Raw genomic sequence first — 17,833 nt, forward strand, 5'->3', positions numbered from 1 at the left:
TTAACTTTGATTTAATTTCTACTGTTTTATCATCCTATATTTTTGTCAAAGTTACTTCATTCACTCTTTTCATTCCTCATTTTGCTTGAATTTCATTTTATTTTAATCTCTTCTCTCATTTAAGTCTTCATCTACGTTACTTTGTCCACAGTGCAACAGGAATTTGTTTTTGCTGTTTCTTTGATGATTACCATCCAAAAAGAATACATAGTGTAAGGAAAAATACATTTTGACAATTGCACAGTCAATAAAAATAGATTATTCAGTATTTTGTTTTTTATCAATACACAAGTAGTTTCGGATGTTTAAATATTGTGATATACAAATGAGAAAGAATTAAATTAACATTCAAAGTAGACAAAGTATGATAGGAAGAAAAAATGCAATTAATTGGAAAAAAAGGTAACACAGTGATGAAAATAATATGATAGAGGAATGGAAATAAAGAAAAGTACATTCAACCTAATTAACTGGATAAAAATGATGACCAAAGTCATTTTGATAAAGATATGAAATAAAAATTTAAGTAGCACCGGATGAGTTTCAAACTGACAACCTTTTGCGTGGGAGGCCAAAACCGTAATCATTATGCTGTGCAACTGATCAGCTAAATATAAGTTTCTCACAGCTGTAGAACATAATGCAAAATTCCAAAATATTTTTTCATAGATTACCCACAAATGAGAGCCCACCGTGTTGAATGGCTGCAGGGTGTGATACCTGACACCTTAACCTATATCATTGTACAGAAGATTTAAAAAAGTTGATTCCACTGCTGGGTCCTCTTCTTGTCAGTAGACACTTGCAGATGATCCAAAAATTTTATGTAGGCCTAATCTGAATTCTTTTCTATCTGCCATGGCCTCCAATTCATTGAAGCATATATATTAATCTTACCAACACTATCAGGATGTGTTACTACTCACTTTGTGATCCACCTTTCACTGATTCAGTAGTTTTTAAAAGATAGTTGTGACGAGCAAATGCCATAAAGCCACACTTTGACACATACCAGTCACTCAACCTAAACCTGTTGTGCTGAGAAATTAATTTTGTTAGAATCTGACAAGCCAGCACTCACCTAGAATAATAAAACTCATCACGATTAATTTTTTCTCAGTAGTGTTATATAATGTGCATATGATGGCAAATAATGTTTTGCGAGTGCAGCTGGTTATTTTCTACCACACATTTATATCATCTGGGCACCTGCAATACATCTCCAGGTGAGCTATTGAAGGCTTTTTTGGCACCCAGTGCATTTTTAATGAGACTGGGCCCCTCACTCCACCATCTCATTTGCCTTGGCATCAGCTATGTTCTCACCTTCCATCTGACAGTCAGTTGCAGGTTGGGTAGTGCTCAGCACAGCAAGTGTTATAATTACACATCCCCAGTTGTCTGATATAAGTGCTATTGGAGATTGTCTTGTTATCTAGATTTAAAAATGGAAAATTTCGTTTATCAAAATGCCAAGTAACAAAATTTGTTGTAAAGAGATTCTCTAAGCAGTTATGTAGACAACAGAAAATTTCCCCTCTCCAAAAGAGCATCTTTACTGCTAATTTTAGCCTCCATGAACACAAATTGTATATAGCAGTTTTACAATTGTCAGTGCTCTTCACTCCACAAGATTTATTTCTTAATATACAATTGGACTCATCCCACAGACCATGATATTGTCGTTAACATGGATTTAATTAACATGCAGAATTTAATATTAAATCGAATCAATGTAATACCAACAACACTTCCCATAATTTTCTTTTTTAATGCCAGGTGGAATAAATGTGCTTTAAATCTTTTGTAGATTGCATTATATTTAAACATCATTGAGTTGTCAGTTCTTTTTAGGTATGTGATAGGTTGATTTCCCTTCTCGTTATCCCAAATTTTGTGTTAATCTTTGATTGTTAAATCACGGGAAACACCTGTAGTGCTTTTATTTTTTTTATTTTTTTAAAGTTGCTTATGCAAATAAATTTGAAATGTCTCCATCCCAATTAAAAAGTTATTTTCTCAAACTTTGAAGATTTCAAAATGAATACAGCACAATTCCTCAAAGTAGAAAAATAATGATAGGGCTGTTGATAGTGAGGTATGAAATACATAAGATAACGATGGAAATAATTGGTAAATGGAGAGGAGATCAGTAATGTTTAAAGTGGGCAGAAGTCTGTATTGGTGGAAGTTATGAAAGTGTCACAGTTGCCCAATCTGTCACAATATAAATTTCCTTCAGGCAAGTAGTTTATAATTTGTATCTGGAGTTCCAAAGCACATCTAAATCTACATGACTACTCTGCAATTCACAAATTCACATTTAAGTGCTTGGCAGAGCGTTCATCGAACCACAATCATACTATCTATCTACCATTCCACTCCCTAACAGCGCACGGGAAAAACGAACACCTAAACCTTTCTGTTCGAGCTCTGATTTCTCGTATTTTATTTTGATGATCATTCCTACATATGTAGGTTGGGCTCAACAAAATATTTTCCCATTCGGAAGAGAAAGTTGGTGACTGAAATTTCGTAAAAAGATCTCGCCCCGACGAAAAACGTCTTGCTTTAATGACTTCCATCTCAATTCACGTATCATATCTGCCAGACTGTCTCCCCTATTATGTGATAATACAGAACGAGCTGCCATTTTTTGCATACTTTCGATGTCCGCCGTCAATCCCACCTGGTAAGGATCCCACACTGTGCAGCAGTATTCTAATAGAGGACGAATGAGTGTAGTATAAGCTGTCTCTTTAGTGGACTTGTTGCATCTTCCAAGTGTTCTGCCAATGAAACGCAACCTTTGGCTCGCCTTCCCCACAATATTATCTATGTGGTCTCTCCAACTGAAGTTGTTCGTAATTTTAACACCCAGGTACTTAGTTGAATTGACAACTTGAGAATTGTACTATTTATCGAGTAAAACAAGCTAACTTGTAGTAGCAGATGTTTTAAAACTATATGCATTTTATTGTAAACTAAGAATCTCCCACATTCCATCACCACCCAAAACCAGTATTACAAATTCATTGTACCAAATACTCAGCCTTAAAATTGTCAGACATCTCCACTATATAAAGTAAGAGGAAATAAGCATACAAAATCAGCAATGAAAATTTTTAGGAAAACTGTATTTACTCTCTGAAAGACATACAAAAATCAGAATTGGTGACATTAAAAGATAATGCAAGAGATCAGATAGGAAGAATGTTCGTATATGCCCACCTGGAATCATTTGCATTGATTAATGTCTATCACTCACAGATTCCACGAATCTCATTTTAAAATCTTTACAGGTAACTTTTATTGCTAAATGTCTCAGTATATGACATTTCACCAGTGCTTAACCTATAAGTGGCCAGCAACTGAAGGGTCAGATTACACAAATATATTTCACTAAACACTTTCTGCACAAAGCACTTTTGCACATTTCACAGGACTGTCTTGTTGAGACTATTCACTTTGGAGAGTGAATCACTTCAATCACGTCATTTGTATCAGTCTTTTCATTAATCTGGAAATTGAACCTTCATGTGTTTGCTGTAATCGTAAGTTATGAGTTTGGGTGCTACAAATCCACCATAACCAACTGACCCTTTATGATAAATTCCTGCTCCAGCAAGAAGAGCAGGTGGTTGTGGCTCTATTAGCTGAGCATCAAGAAATGGTATTGTTGTTTGAGCAGCATCGTTGCTTAAATCTGAGTGGTCAAACAAAAGAAACTGGTCCGTGTGGGAATCTGGAACAGATCCTGTAGGTGATTTTACTGGAACATCTGCATTGCGGAGCTCTAGCTGTGTCCTTTAGGGAAAAAAAGTGAGTCAGTGGAGGTTACACATACACAAATCATTTAGTAAAATTACATTTCTATTTCAGCAGTATTACCTTGGCTTATCTGATGCATCTGTATTGTCATTGCCAATCCACATTGCTTGTTCTTGTGGTTTAATGAGATTTCCGGATGTGAAGTTGAATGGGGAAACCATTATCTCCAGATTAAGATGTGTTCCAACTGGACGGAACCTGACACCTGAAACAATGTGTGATTTTTTTTTTTTGTCCTGCAGTTTATTGGGATAAACCCACTCCAAAATAAGAATATTTCCTTTCAAATTACCTGTTAGCACGTGACCTGGTGGTGCTTCAAGATCATCTAAGTCAATAGCTCTCTGTTCCCAGCTAAGTGTCTTATAGTCTTTTCCATTTTCCACTTTTGGATCTGTTATGCTGTAATTATCCACTGGTCGCCATCTTATGGATGAAGCATTTATCCCTCCAAAAGGTTCAAGCTGCCCTTCTCTTATTTGCAGATGAATGACACGTTTTACTTTGGTGAAGCGCATTCCTGTAATTACCCTGAAACAAAAAGAAATTCTTAGACTGAATAACTTCACTGTCAAGTCAAAAGCTAGAAGAAGGAAAATTACTCCACACAATGAAATGTGTTAAAATAATTACAATATCCTTTCTCACATAAATACATGTCACAAAATTAGAAAATAAAGGAAAAAGCCCTTACATGTTGTTATTTGTGTCTGCAACAATAGGTCGTAGATTAAAAAAGCGATCAGAATTGGGTCCTTGTTCATCACACAGGCAGAAACAATAAGAACAGTGCCAGAAAATCCATCGCCACCAGCTGTCAACTTTGTATTCATGTTTATTCTGACAGCTGTGATATTGACCAAGTTTCTTCCCATTTTCATAGCGAATTCCTTCATAACGCCGACTAGAATTTTTCTCCTGAAATCAATAAGATAACCTGTTTGTAGCTCAAAATCAAATGATGTTATGGCATAATGTAAGCATTTCTTTTGTCTGTTTTTTTCCCTCTCTGTTAATTAAAATAACCCAATATTGTGACTGGTTTACTCACTGCCTCACAAATCCACATGTCAGAGTCAATGTAGCGGCAGTCATGTAATTTTCCTGCACATCGTGGCATACGATTGCACACTCTGCTATCAAAACATCCAGGATCCTTAGCATATGTGTAATATGCACAGTTCTCTCGACAGGAATTTTCAGAATTCAGATCAACTTCATTTTGGATGTGGCCTTGCAGCAAGCGAGTTAGTCGTTCATATGTTTTGCCTTCTTCATGCTCATGTGGGTCACACTGCCACATATGACGACTTGCAAACTTCATGGCAGCTCTTGCTGCTTCCAACTTCACGAGAGCTCGTTCTTTGTATGTCCTGTGCATCATTTCTGCTTCAAGAGTGAAGTTGCCTTAAATAAGAAAACAGTTATTTAACAGATTTACTTAAAGTGTGTGCAGATTTTTGTATATATTCCTGACGACATTTTCTGTTCTTATTAATTTTAAAGACATAAGGATAGGCAGATTCTGCTTTTCTACTTGATTGGTAGTATTGAGATTGCAAATATTTTCACTCAAGGAGGAAAATAATCCTCTTACCTTTTCCATAAAGTCGTAGCAGCATCCATGAAAATTGCATCATAGCATAACCCTTTAGTTCTGTGAGGGTTATAGAGCTGTATAAGTTGTAGATGACTAATTGTGGAGACTGCTGAAAGCTGCAGGTATTTGAATTTATTTCCTGAAATGTACAAATTGCATTTAGAACAACTTGACAATTACATTGCAGAAATTGAACAGTCCTCCTTGCTATAACAAAGCACTATTTTAAGAACTATACAAGAATGAGTTTTGTTCTGTCCACCTGACAGATTTCAGTTATTTGATTCTGGTACCATTATGCAATATTTTGTCGAAAATATACAAACTTGAGTGAATTGCTAAATGCCTTAAAAAGATTATCTGTTCTGTTGCCGCTACTTACCTCAAGAGCTTGCTGGAAGAGGTCACCATCTGTGGTATCAACAGTTATATTGTGTAGGCTAGTGAGAGCCCGTGGAACAGACCTTGTTGGATCATGCAATACTGTTGTTGCCATATCTGTCCAAGTTATTTCAGACCTAGGAAGACCCTTCTGATAGTGACGGAATGTGCGATACAGTCCCTCGATTGTAACTATGTCTGATTCAGCTCGTGCCCAGGCCCATAACGAGGAGAGAGCTGGGGCCACTTTTGGATGAGGTGACACACCTTCAAGCTTGTCTCCTAAAACTTGGAATGCCCTCAACAATTCCTTGGCTGCACCTCCTAGTCCTTCATCAGCCATAGCCACCCATCGTGGATCACTGACATCTTTCCACAAGTCAGTAACAAGAGAGGTAATGTCAGAACGCAGTTGGTCACTAGCAGATAATGCAGGAGAGAGGTCAGCATTGCACGTGCCCAGCAGCAAAGCGCATACCACCCATAGCCACAATACAGTCATTGTGTATGATATGCTAAGGAGATTCACATAACAGCAGTGTCCTCTCCTGGAGAAACTTCAGGCCTGCAATATGAATTAATTTATATTCTGTCAAACTATTATTATTGATGTTGAAATCAAGTTTTTTAACTTGTGGAATTACACACTAAAAGTCGAAATTTTAATGTAAGTATGCTTCAGTCTTTATTTTAATGATGTCCTAACCATAAATAAGTATTTCACAAGTTTTTGTTGTTGGAGGCAACAATACAATTTGGCCTTCCATAAGAAAAAAATAGCTAAAGGTCATAACATTGTGTTCCAGACAACAGCTGTTTCATAATACTCTTACTAGATCATGTTGAACAGTATAAATTATTTAGTACCATGGCAACAGTAGCTTCCTAGATCTGCAACTAAAGAGAAGCTGAATAGGTTAGACTTTAATAGTGTTTCTTCCCACGAAATCTTTGTTGTTACGACAGACTGATGTGCCGTGATACCCTGAACTATTTTTGCTCCAATTGAATGCAATTTCTATTATGAGTAGCTAAAATTTCAAGGCAAATTCAGGCAAGCTGTGTTATGTATTAAGCAAATTGTTCAGTGTATATTTTGCCGTATAGTAAATACTATATCGTACATAAAACTAAGAAAAATGTTGTGTGTGTGTGTGTGTGTGTGTGTGTGTGTGTGTGTGTTTGGAGGGCGGGGGGGGCATGCTGCTACATAACTTATAACTTTTACTACCGGCTGAATATAGTGTTTCTGTACTTTGTGATAGAAAAAAACTTAGGCGGTTGACTTTCATTGCTCTTATGAAATGCAAGACTTCACTAGTGAGCATGCATTTCTTAATTTAAAAAAATTGCTTTGGAGAAATATATATTGAACATTAGACCCTGCAAGAAATGAGGCAAAAATCGTTCTTCTCTTTCCACACTGTATTGTAAATGCAGCACACGTACCTACTTATTGTGTATTTTCAGAGTTGGGTTTACTTAGTTTTTTCTAAGCTTTACTCTAAGAAGTTTTCTCAGTTGTTCTTAAGTCTTTTTGACTGAATTATGTGTTGACACTATAGTATCAGGCAACTTTATCTCCGAATTCAAGCCACATTTTCTAATGTTATACCTAGATTTGCTTCATGTTTATATCCAAATGAGTCCTTGATCAAATAATAACATATTTTCAGTTATGAAACTGTTTCTCTGACAGAGAGATTGTTGTTTAAATTAATGCAAGATGAAGCTCAACAGGTGGAAGATCATGATAGTACAGTGCAGGACACTTGTTCTTGAGTGTGCCTTGGGTTTTCATTTGGACAAGTATACAGAAGGTATTGATGATGAATTCTTTTGTGCATATTATTATGAATATCACTTTCTATAGAACGGGCGAAATAATCTGCATGAAAAACAGAAAATATAAAATGTTTGGCACATAATTTTAGTTGTTTCTCTACCTATTTGCCAGAATTATTTAGTGAGTTGTTAAATATACAACATACCTTCTAGTGTGTGTGTGTGGGGGGGGGAGAACTATGTTAAATGCGGTTGATGGTATACTATTAATATGCAGTTATTGCATTCAGAATGCTACCGCATACAGGCATAATGGAACGTTTAATTATAAAAAAGTTTTGTAACTTGAAAGATGCTCTTAGAGCGAGCGAGCGGTTAACCAAACGGGTGAGAAACAATACGGCGCGGGTGTTGGCAGATTTTCAATGATGTTTTCGCATTATGTAGCCCGTATTATCGATCTGCGAAACTAACGGATTCGCATAAGTACACTACATAATACGAATACTGTGCTTCGGTAGGATTAAATAGTCACGCGAATGCACACTCTACCCGTTGTTGCCAACCTAATAATTGACAGTGTAAGCGAATGTTCGACTATTGCGCGTCAGATTGACGGGAAACTTCGTTACTTGGCGCTGCACCCGAAAAGAAACACTCAGCGACGTTATTGATCTAATCGTGTATTCTGGAGCGTGGCTTTGTTTCACTAGGCTTGCCATCTGAACAACACGTGCCCCTGCACACACGTACCGCTGTACACCTCGGTAGAATTTGCACAAAGCTGACGTACGAAGCACTGGCGTAGCCCACTGTACACCCACCACATCCACGGGTTCACGCGTACTCACTGTCTGCAGCAGCTGTTAGCTGGGACTGGTGAGCTCAGGGCTTTCTCCGTCTCCCCCACTCCGCACCGCAGCCACTGCGCGCACCGTGCACTGAATTCCGTACCGTATCAAGGCCGCCTGTCCCACGTCCTACGTCATCCTCGGTTAGTAAATTCATTGACAGCCGAGACATGGGACATCTCAGAAAATTGTTCTGTAGTGAAGGGGGACAATTTATTAACTTAAAGCGGCGGTCATATAATTTGCTTCCTTTACCCCCCTCCTAAATGCTCTCTTCAAGCCGTACCTGATTGCATAATTTAAACTTGCTGAAGAACTGCCTGTTAATGCCCAGGTGTTTATTGCCACGCTGTTTTTAGGTGTGCAGTCCTCCAGGAAGGTCACAGAAGATTTCTTTGTGTCTCGAGTAGCATCGATATGTACAGAATTAGCAATTACAATTAATAGCTGACAGTTTCTGTTATAACACCAGAGTGTCACTGAAATCTGTTCAAAGCAATGGATTTGTTCGGAAGACTATAAATGATTGTGGAGAATGGCTGATATTCAGCAGCGGGTTTTCTTGTCATTTTTCCTGTGTTTATATTGTTATGAAGAACATTCTCCTTTTATTGTATGTATTCTCAAGGCTACTGTGTTTCTACCGCAGGTATGTTCGGATTTGCCGAAGCAAATATAGAAAACTACCAAAAACTTTTCCTGGTTTAGTGTAGCAGTTTATTCAAAAGTCTGGACAGGTATTTTAAATAATAATAATACGTTATACTAATTGTGGTCGCCCTCAGATGTCTTTATTGATTCCTTCATCTTGAGAAGCGCAAGATCAAGGCATGAGACCGATTTTTGTGACATGTGGAACAGCTTACGGACACAGTGCAAAGTAAACTGCGCGTCTGACCGATTTTTTTATGACACTTGGCACAGTGGCACAGTGGCAAACATGCCCAAATATGCCACAACAATAGGTAGTAGTGCTATCTATCTCGTCCCTTTCGTACCAGCTTTATTTATACTGACAGCAGTAAATGGCGGGATGTGCGAAACGAGAACCGCTAAGTACACTCAGAGTTCTTTCTTCGAGAAGCATGTATCCCGTCCATCACTTAAAAACGACAAAATCATTTACCTGCAAGTAATCAAGGTGTATTGAAAAGTTTGCATACGGACAGTAACGTCATCGAACGGTCACGTAGTCGGTCAATACGTTAGAAGTCCGTCACTTTCTTAACGGCTACTACCGGGTGGTGACGACGACCTTCGCATAAATAGTATTGTGCTGTTATTTTGTGGCCGTTAAGTTCAACTGTGAGTCATTCACGTCCATTATTAATACACCTCCGCTTCTATTGCGGTGAGGTTGATTTCAGCAAAGATAGTCACAAAAGTAGTCGTGGAAAGCAATCTAGCTAGACAACGATGACATTTGAGCAAGCATCAGAACCAGCGTTTATTGTGTTTGTTAGCACAGTATACATTTCTTCAGTGTTTGGTGTACTTGACTGTCTTAGTCGAAAATCTACTTTAAAAAAAAAATAGGAAACTGCAATTAAAGTATTGTTGCCCATATTTCTCATTCACTTAGGAGCACATCCCATGAAACAGCAGTTTTCTTGGTTTCGTTTCCTTCTGTTATAATAACCTCCGCCTCCGTCCTATTTCCCCTCCCAACCTCCCCATTGTGGTAAAAACAAAGTATTTCCTGGAATTCTCATTTAGAATTAGTTGCAAGGGTGCTACGAAAGGCAATTCCGAAAGGAACAACTACTAAGCTATTTATGTGCACCGTTTGCATATGAACTTTTATGGTTTTGCTGGACGACGTTTGTCCCTCTTCCCAGATGAACACCTGAGGTGATAAATGACGCGAGGGCAAACGGCGGGGACAACTCTGCCTGTTGTAGCCTGCCTTGCGTGCTTAACGGTGCGCCCCCATCCTACGTTCCTTGCCGCCTCCACTCTCTCTCTCTCTCTCTCTCTCTCTCTCTCTCTCTCTCTCTCTCTCTCCCCCCACCGTGCCCCTGTTCTACCCATCACCCGCTACGATGACGTGTTTCAGCGCTCAGAGCGCCTTGTTTTGCAAGATGTTCGTCGCTGATTCCAGTCGCTTTGTTGCCGTATTATTTGTCCAGGTCGGGGAAATTGATGGTACCGCCAGCGACAAATACGTACTGGGATCTCAAACATTTGTAACGTCTGCAAACAGAACTGTTGTCACCACAACTGATATTGTCAGTGGTAATTATTCTGAAAGTCTTCTGTCAATGTTTGTAACATGGTAACGCTGCAGTTTGGCTGTAAAACTTCGGTTGATATCTTCTGAGCCGAATGGGTTTTAAAGAGTTTAGAAGTATTACTGTTTCTTCAAGCGAATGTGGGCACCGAGATGTTTACGTGTAATGTATGTATGATTTATGAACATAATACGAGAGTTAGTCAATAATATCATTACCTCGAAAAAAAATCAAGCAGAGACTACGACACTTCGTGTCTGTGTTTCTCTCTCTCTCTCTCTCACTCTCTCTCTCTCTCTCTCTCTCTCTCTCTCTCTCTCTCAATCTCAATGCGACACTTTTGGCCAACGATGGATCATCTGACGGAGACTTTGGTTGTAGATGTTTGGCTGTTCATTCTGGCTATGCTTGGCATCCACGGAAAGAGGAATAAGTCACAGGGTACGACGTCAGAAGAAAACTGCGTGCTTCAAAATTTGTAGCCCAAAGTAGCAGCGTATTGATTGAGTTCTGTGCGGAATGAATTTAGGCGTTATCAGGATCATCTTGTCTGTTGATGTTTAGAGTCTTCGACTCTTTCCGTGGGTTTGAATCCACTAGTTTCCACTGTTTGCGTTCTCCTTTGAGTATGGGTCCTAGGGTCACACTCAGCTCTCTCCCATGGAGTTAGGGCAGCTTTTTTAAACTGCTCCCTGTAGGTGGTACTCGGCACTTCGTGTCTACAAATATTCAGAGCGGTTCCTCGTAAGAAGAATAATTTTGGAAGACAACTTCTACAGTATGCTTTTCTTGTAACTTTGAAAATAACCTGTTTGCTCCTGTTGAAGGTAACAGTACTTGTGCAGACCCCAAGAGGGACGCGACATAATTTCGATGTTCAGGAAACTTTCTTGAGAACTCTATAAAAGGTTTTACGAGTCTTCTCCGTACCACACAGTCCGTGTTCGCGGCTTAATGTCGTTTTCTTACGATTGTGTAAACATTTAGAGTTCTCAGCTCTGGCACTGTTAGTACACGTCTCGCAGTTCGAACGACAAATTGCATCGGCCCGTGCAGCGAAAGCCGTTGCGTTTGGCAAGCTGGCCGGCTCGGCGCCTTCCCCTCCAACGCCCCCGCCCCTCCGAGGACGGTCTCATTGTGCGAGCAGGATGTGAGGGATGCTGTGGGAACTGCCGCGCACGCGTCGTCCAGTCGCCCCTACGGCACAGTCTTCGAGCCCGTAGCACCGTCGTCTCCGCGCGTTCCTGAAGGCATGGAATTAATTTCGTCTCCAATATCAGCAAACCCGGCAACGAAAAGAGAGTACTGATATCTGTAAGCGAAACAATACTGACCGTAGGAATTTCCTCCGTAGTACTTTCATAGAATATAGTTTAAAGAAAGACAAAAAAGCTGAGAGAGGTAAAATTAAAGGAACAATATATTATTTACAACTAGTACAGAAATCAGACTTTTAATGAGTCGAAGGTCATGATGATGAAGAAGAAGTAGGCAGTCTATACGGATAAGAGAAATGAAATCCACATCCACAGCCCCTAGTATGTATCCACGTATGTTAACTTTTTGTAAACCGTTTTAATCCGTTTGATAGCCTGAGCCTTGGCACGTGATTGCCCCTGGGTATAAGATAGTGAACTCTGACTTTTTGTTGTTGTTGTTGTTGTGGTCTTCAGTCCTGAGAGTGGTTTGATGCAGCTCTCCATGCTACTCTATCCTGTGCAAGCTTCTTCATCTCCAGTACCTACTGCAACCTACATCCTTCCGAATCTGTTTAGTGTAGTCATCTCTTGGTCTCCCTCTACGATTTCTACCCTCCACGCTGCCCTCCAATACTAAATTTGTGATCCCTTAATGCCTTAGAATGGGTCCTACCAACCGATCCCTTCTTCTAGTCACGTTGTGCTACAAACTCCTCCCCAATCCTATTTAATATCTCCTCATTAGTTATGTGATCTACCCAAGTAATCTTCATCATTCTTCTAGCACCACATTAGAAAGCTTCTATTCTCTTCTTGTCCAAACTATTTATTGTCCATGCTTCACTTCCATACATGGCTACACTCAATACAAATATTTTCAGAAACGACTTCCTGACGCTTAAATCTATACTCGATGTTAACAAATTTCTCTTCTTCAGAAACGCTTTCCTTTCCATTGCCAGTCTACATTTTATATCCTCTCTACTTCGACCATCATCAGTTATTGTGCTCCCCAAATAGCAAAACTCCTTTACCATTTTAACTGTCTCATTTCCTAATCTAATTCCCTCAGCATCACCCGACTTAATTCGACTACATTCTATTATCCTCTTTTTTCTTTTGTTGATGTTCATCTTATATCTTCCATTCAAGACACTGTCCATTCCGTTCAACTGCTCTTCCAAGTCCTTTGCTGTCTCTGACAGAATTACAATGTCGTCGGCGAACCTCCAAGCTATTATTTCTTCTTCATGGATTTTATAACCTACTCCGAATTTTTCTTTTGTTTCCTTCACTGCTTGCTCAATATACAGATTGGATAACATCGGGGAGAGGCTACAACCCTGCCTCACTTCCTTCCCAACCACTGCTCCCCTTTCATGTCCTTCGACTCTTATAACTGCCATCTAGTTTCTGTACAAATTGTAAATAGCCTTTCGCTCCCTGTATTTTACCCCTGCCACCTTTAGAATTTGAAAGAATGTATTCCAGTCAACATTGTGAAAACCTTTCTCTATGTCTACGAATGCTAGAAACGTAGGTTTGGCTTTTCCTTAATCTCGCTTCTAAGATAAGTCTGACATAGTAATTTACAATCTCTTGACCATGCTTAGATGCCGATCACGACGACATTACAATACCCCATAACCAGATAATGTTCCGCAACGTACAGATTTCAGTCGAAAGTACCGAAACGAATTTTGTGACATTTTCATAGGAACAAATTTCGCAACATAACTGTGTCAAAAAAAGCAGTGTTAAAAGTTGCATCTTTCGAAGAAAGAGCGCAGCATTCGGTAATGTGGGTATTGTACACAATGCGCTATATCTATTCGCGGTTAATGTGAGGTGACTACGGTCACAGTATTCCTAGTCGTGATCGAAATGCAGGTCTTTAATTTTTGGATAAGAGTGGTTAAAGCGTGATGTGCCGTTGTTTCAGGCGTGTTCCTTAGTGCGGCACGCCAGAATTCGTAGTTGACCTTTGAACTGTGACCCTGGGATCATAGGCACGCGGCTTACGTAGCACCCAGACCGTGACGTTACCTCGCTATGTGGCTGACTACACGGGCAAGAGCAGGACGCCAACTATCGGGTTGCGGCGAGAAAAGGCATAGACAGTGATAGGGCGCGTCCGGACCGCATCCGCTGTTGATAAGAACAGGGCTTCCTTCTTCTTCGTTGTTGTTATCCTTTTGTTTCAGGGCGCACGTTAAACGTAAGAAACAACACACGGTCCAAAGCAAAGTATTTTTTCCAGGGACTCTGCAATATGTAGGCGGCAAGCTATGTAAAGAAATCCGTTGTAGCCGCATCCGTTTATTTCTATTGTGATATGTCTGTTGCGACTTAAATGTTGTAATTAGGTTTTACTTCTGTTTCGTTAATCAGCTGGTATGAACATCTCATCGGAAATAAAAATGCCCTACCGTATTCTGAATCCACTTCGTGATCATAATTTCCGGAAGTACGTAACGAGTGGAGACTGGTTTCTCTTCACTGCTTGATAAGACTCGATCTGTTTATGCATTAGTTTTCAGTCATACGCATACATGTTCATCTTATAAGTTTTCTAATGTAATCTAATTAACTTTAATTATTTCATTGTTGCGTGTTATTCGCTGATATGCCAGCGATGAGTTTCCCATTTGCCGGGGTACATATCTCACCCATCAAGGGCGTCCATACGATAGTTCGTGGGGGGGGGGGAGTTCGACCTGGAAATGTGTTTTTAATATATTGAAACGCGAATAGCGATTCATAAGTAGCCATAAAAAAGTTCCAGCTCTGACCCTATTAGAAACCTGTTGGATCATTTTCGTGAGAAGTAAACACCTGGCTACACTATTTTTACCATCCCCTTAGAACGAGGAAGACTGACCCCCCTCCCCCCCGCCTCCCCCCTCACCAAATTGCCCTCGGGTAAGAGCACTCTTGCCGCCCATAACCATTTGATAATTGTTACAAAATTAATTACATCTGTTATCCTAGTCTATTTCCTGTTAATTTTGTTTTCCTGTACCTCCTAGTAATTTTAAAATCGCTGCTCCCCGATCCCGAAAAAGATGCAATTCTTGACGTTTTTCCTATTAAAAGCCTTTGTGTTACTAAATGTAATGACTAACATTGGGAAGCACATATTCTCTATAGTCGGTTGCATAAATATTTATAAGTCCTTGGAGTCAGTGAAGCCACAGGCACAGTTTGATACATGCAATAACACAATCACGTGCACAGCAGATTTTATTGGAGCCTTATTACAATACATCTCGAGTGATTTTTTAAATTTTTAACTAAGTGACACAGAATTAGTTTACCAACTAAAACGTCTTAATTTTGGTACCCGTGAAGCTCCTAAGTTTCCAGCCTATGTATTCTCGTGTAAGATTTGAAATGAGTATAGTGGTCCTATGAGTTGACTGCTATTTAATGTTTGTAACCCCCATTCAGCTACTTGAAAAAATCGTATTAACACTCGCCAGGAACTTTATGAGGCCAATTGGCAGAAAAAATACAATGTGAACCAGAACTCCATCAACAAACTTTCAGAGGTGATGGTATGGTCCAAAGCAAGAAAAAAAATCCAGTAGACAGGAGCTCTAAAGCCCTTGTTCAGTAGATGTTTCTCACAGGAGCGAAGATGAACAGTGGCTCATACTTCTTAAGGTATTCTCTTTCGAGGCAATGTTTAGGATTTTTTCTTCTTGTTTTAATCGATACTACCGCCTTAGAAGGTTTGTCGGTGGAGTTGTAGTTCACTGTTATACACGGGGTGAACTATGAATGCAGGGAGATTATTTGGTTACTGAAGAACTATGACGGACGGCTATTAATGAATAGGTGTAGTACAAAGATGGAACCAGTATAGCGTGTCGAGTGTCCGATTACAACTTCTGATCGCTAAAACTGTAAGAAGTTTGACATGCATGCCTAATATGTGCCATACTAATTTTAGTGCGTCAAGCGCTCCAAAGCCTAAGGTTTTGTAACGATGCTCGCCCCCCCCCGCCCCTTCCCCGCGGCACTCACATGCATCCGTGGGCTCCATTAGCGTGCGGCGATGATACTCGACTACCTTTGTATCTAATGCAACGGGAGAAAAACAAGGGGGAAATTTGACATAGTTCACAGCACACATCTGACCGTGAAACACATGTGGCCCACGACTACGTTATCAGCTTGACATTGTTTTCATTTGCTTCTTGTATTTAGTCTTTACATTGATAATCAGTGAAGTTCACTCCGTATGTTAACAGTTCTTTTTTTCTTCATTCTCGAACAGGCTTAGTTTCTTACGTTTTTATTTTTGATATTTTCAGTTTTCACCTCTCCTTCACGTGACTGTTAACCTAACAAACACCTTCAATTGTCTTTGTTTATTTGATGTGTTGTGCGTTGGAGATAGTGACGAGAAAACAATAGCTGCCGCTGGCATCTGCTGCAGACCGTGTTCTCCATATAGAGGAAGAAAGTAGTTTGATGACACCGCAGCCAGTCGCAATTTCGACAAATGACCTTTCAGTTTGGTACTAACTAGTTTTGTCTCTGCTCTCACATCGTACTTCTCATAATTAACCTGAGCAAAACGAGGGAAAACATTTAGTAGTACAAATACAAAGGTACCCGAAGATTTTCTCGGCAAACACACATTCCTTCACGAATTGACAACGCTTTCTCCATTGTCTTCCTCTTTCTTCAGAGACAAAAATGAAACATCTAAAATTATCTGCTAATAAAAATTAGTACTTCAGTATCTGTTGTTTTCCTTATGTTCCACAACAACTCTCAGTAGTTCTTAAATTGCTTCACACCGCTTTGTTTCAGATTGGCAATTGTAATATACGTAAAAGAAAATTGTAAGAACTATCCAAGACATAATCCAACGAGGTTTACGAAGTCTCAGATTTGTCTAGAAGCGTATCAGGAAGTTTGGGGGGAGGGGGAATTACACAACCGCCGGTAACGTCTTCCCGGCGGCCTTCGCTTACTTTGACTCACTTCCGCTGCTGTGCAGGAACTCGCTTCCTCGACTGATCTGTGTGTGACGCATTTAGCGATAAGGCAAGCACATAGACTGAATCTCACAAGGAATTGGGAAACCGCAAATTTCACAACTTGTGTGCTTTGGCGATCGCCACTGTCAAAACAAATGACATCAAGTGACCATGAAACACGCCAACGAATATTTAACTTACAATGCGCTTGGTTTCCCCTTTGCCGTTGTCAAAATAGTCTAATGAACTGCCTTATAAATTGTGTATTAGTTGTAGTTTCAGTAGTGACTGACACCTAAGAGTCAGTAATTGTGTGCTCCGGGTCTTCTGCCAAAGCACACTATTAGTCACGTTGAGAAAACCTGAGAGATCACATCACTTATGATTCATGGCCAACTAGTGCACTGTTATACAGAACAACTCGATTTTTTCAGTTCCGTCTACGAGAATACTTTCGTGTCGCATGTATTCAGTATTAACCATTACCGTGATTCAGCCAAGACGACTGTGACTGTATTTGTTTCCTTTCAGCCTTTCTGTGATGTCATACATCGATGGTTGACGGACATTTCACCCTCAGCGTCACTCGCTATAATGACGTTTTTTTGTTACAAAAGTGCGATGATGGAAAAATACACCCATGAGCAGTTTTTCGGATTAAGCACATTTCCAGCCGATAGAATACATACCGCTTTATAAACGCTAACGTAACGTTATGAACTTTGTCCAACCTTCTCTCAAAGCAGGTTAGGCTTTCGGGTATCACTGTATACTATCTCCCTAACTTTACTTTTAATTTTTTAAGCAAAGCCTGAGATGGTATCGTAAGACTGTATATGTAAGAATTAAATGCATATATTCACAGTCAGCTGAAAACTAGAGAGACTGTTAATCAGTCGGCGACTCCGCGTGGTGTATACGGGCCAGGTATCGAAGCTTGTATCTCGTTGCGGAGGCTAGA

The 17,833-nt window shown here is 39.8% G+C and overlaps 2 protein-coding genes across 5 annotated transcripts in view; one reads left to right on the forward strand and one right to left on the reverse strand.

Moving 5' to 3' along the window:
- The window catches only part of LOC126355628 (E3 ubiquitin-protein ligase Ubr3), a 259,907-nt gene that overhangs the window by 88,822 nt on the left and 153,252 nt on the right, over positions 1-17,833 (forward strand). The window lies entirely within an intron of this gene.
- Positions 3,121-17,833, reverse strand: part of LOC126355629 (uncharacterized) — a 33,808-nt gene continuing 19,095 nt past the window's right edge. Inside the window, exons 1-8 of one of the 3 annotated variants that reach the window (XM_050005994.1) lie at positions 8,449-8,560; positions 5,814-6,377; positions 5,429-5,570; positions 4,883-5,238; positions 4,526-4,749; positions 4,124-4,362; positions 3,892-4,036; positions 3,121-3,807 (exon numbers count right to left, since the gene is read on the reverse strand). In XM_050005994.1, coding sequence (XP_049861951.1) covers positions 3,516-3,807; positions 3,892-4,036; positions 4,124-4,362; positions 4,526-4,749; positions 4,883-5,238; positions 5,429-5,570; positions 5,814-6,314 — 1,899 coding nt within the window. In that variant the 5' untranslated portion in view covers positions 6,315-6,377; positions 8,449-8,560 and the 3' untranslated portion in view covers positions 3,121-3,515. Of the gene's footprint in view, positions 3,808-3,891; positions 4,037-4,123; positions 4,363-4,525; positions 4,750-4,882; positions 5,239-5,428; positions 5,571-5,813; positions 6,378-8,421; positions 8,561-17,833 lie in introns of those variants that run through there. The other 2 variants (XM_050005995.1, XM_050005993.1) reach the window with 2 other exon arrangements.

The sequence above is a fragment of the Schistocerca gregaria genome, chromosome 3, assembly GCF_023897955.1.
Source record: "Schistocerca gregaria isolate iqSchGreg1 chromosome 3, iqSchGreg1.2, whole genome shotgun sequence".
In the NCBI taxonomy this organism is placed as follows: domain Eukaryota; kingdom Metazoa; phylum Arthropoda; class Insecta; order Orthoptera; family Acrididae; genus Schistocerca; species Schistocerca gregaria.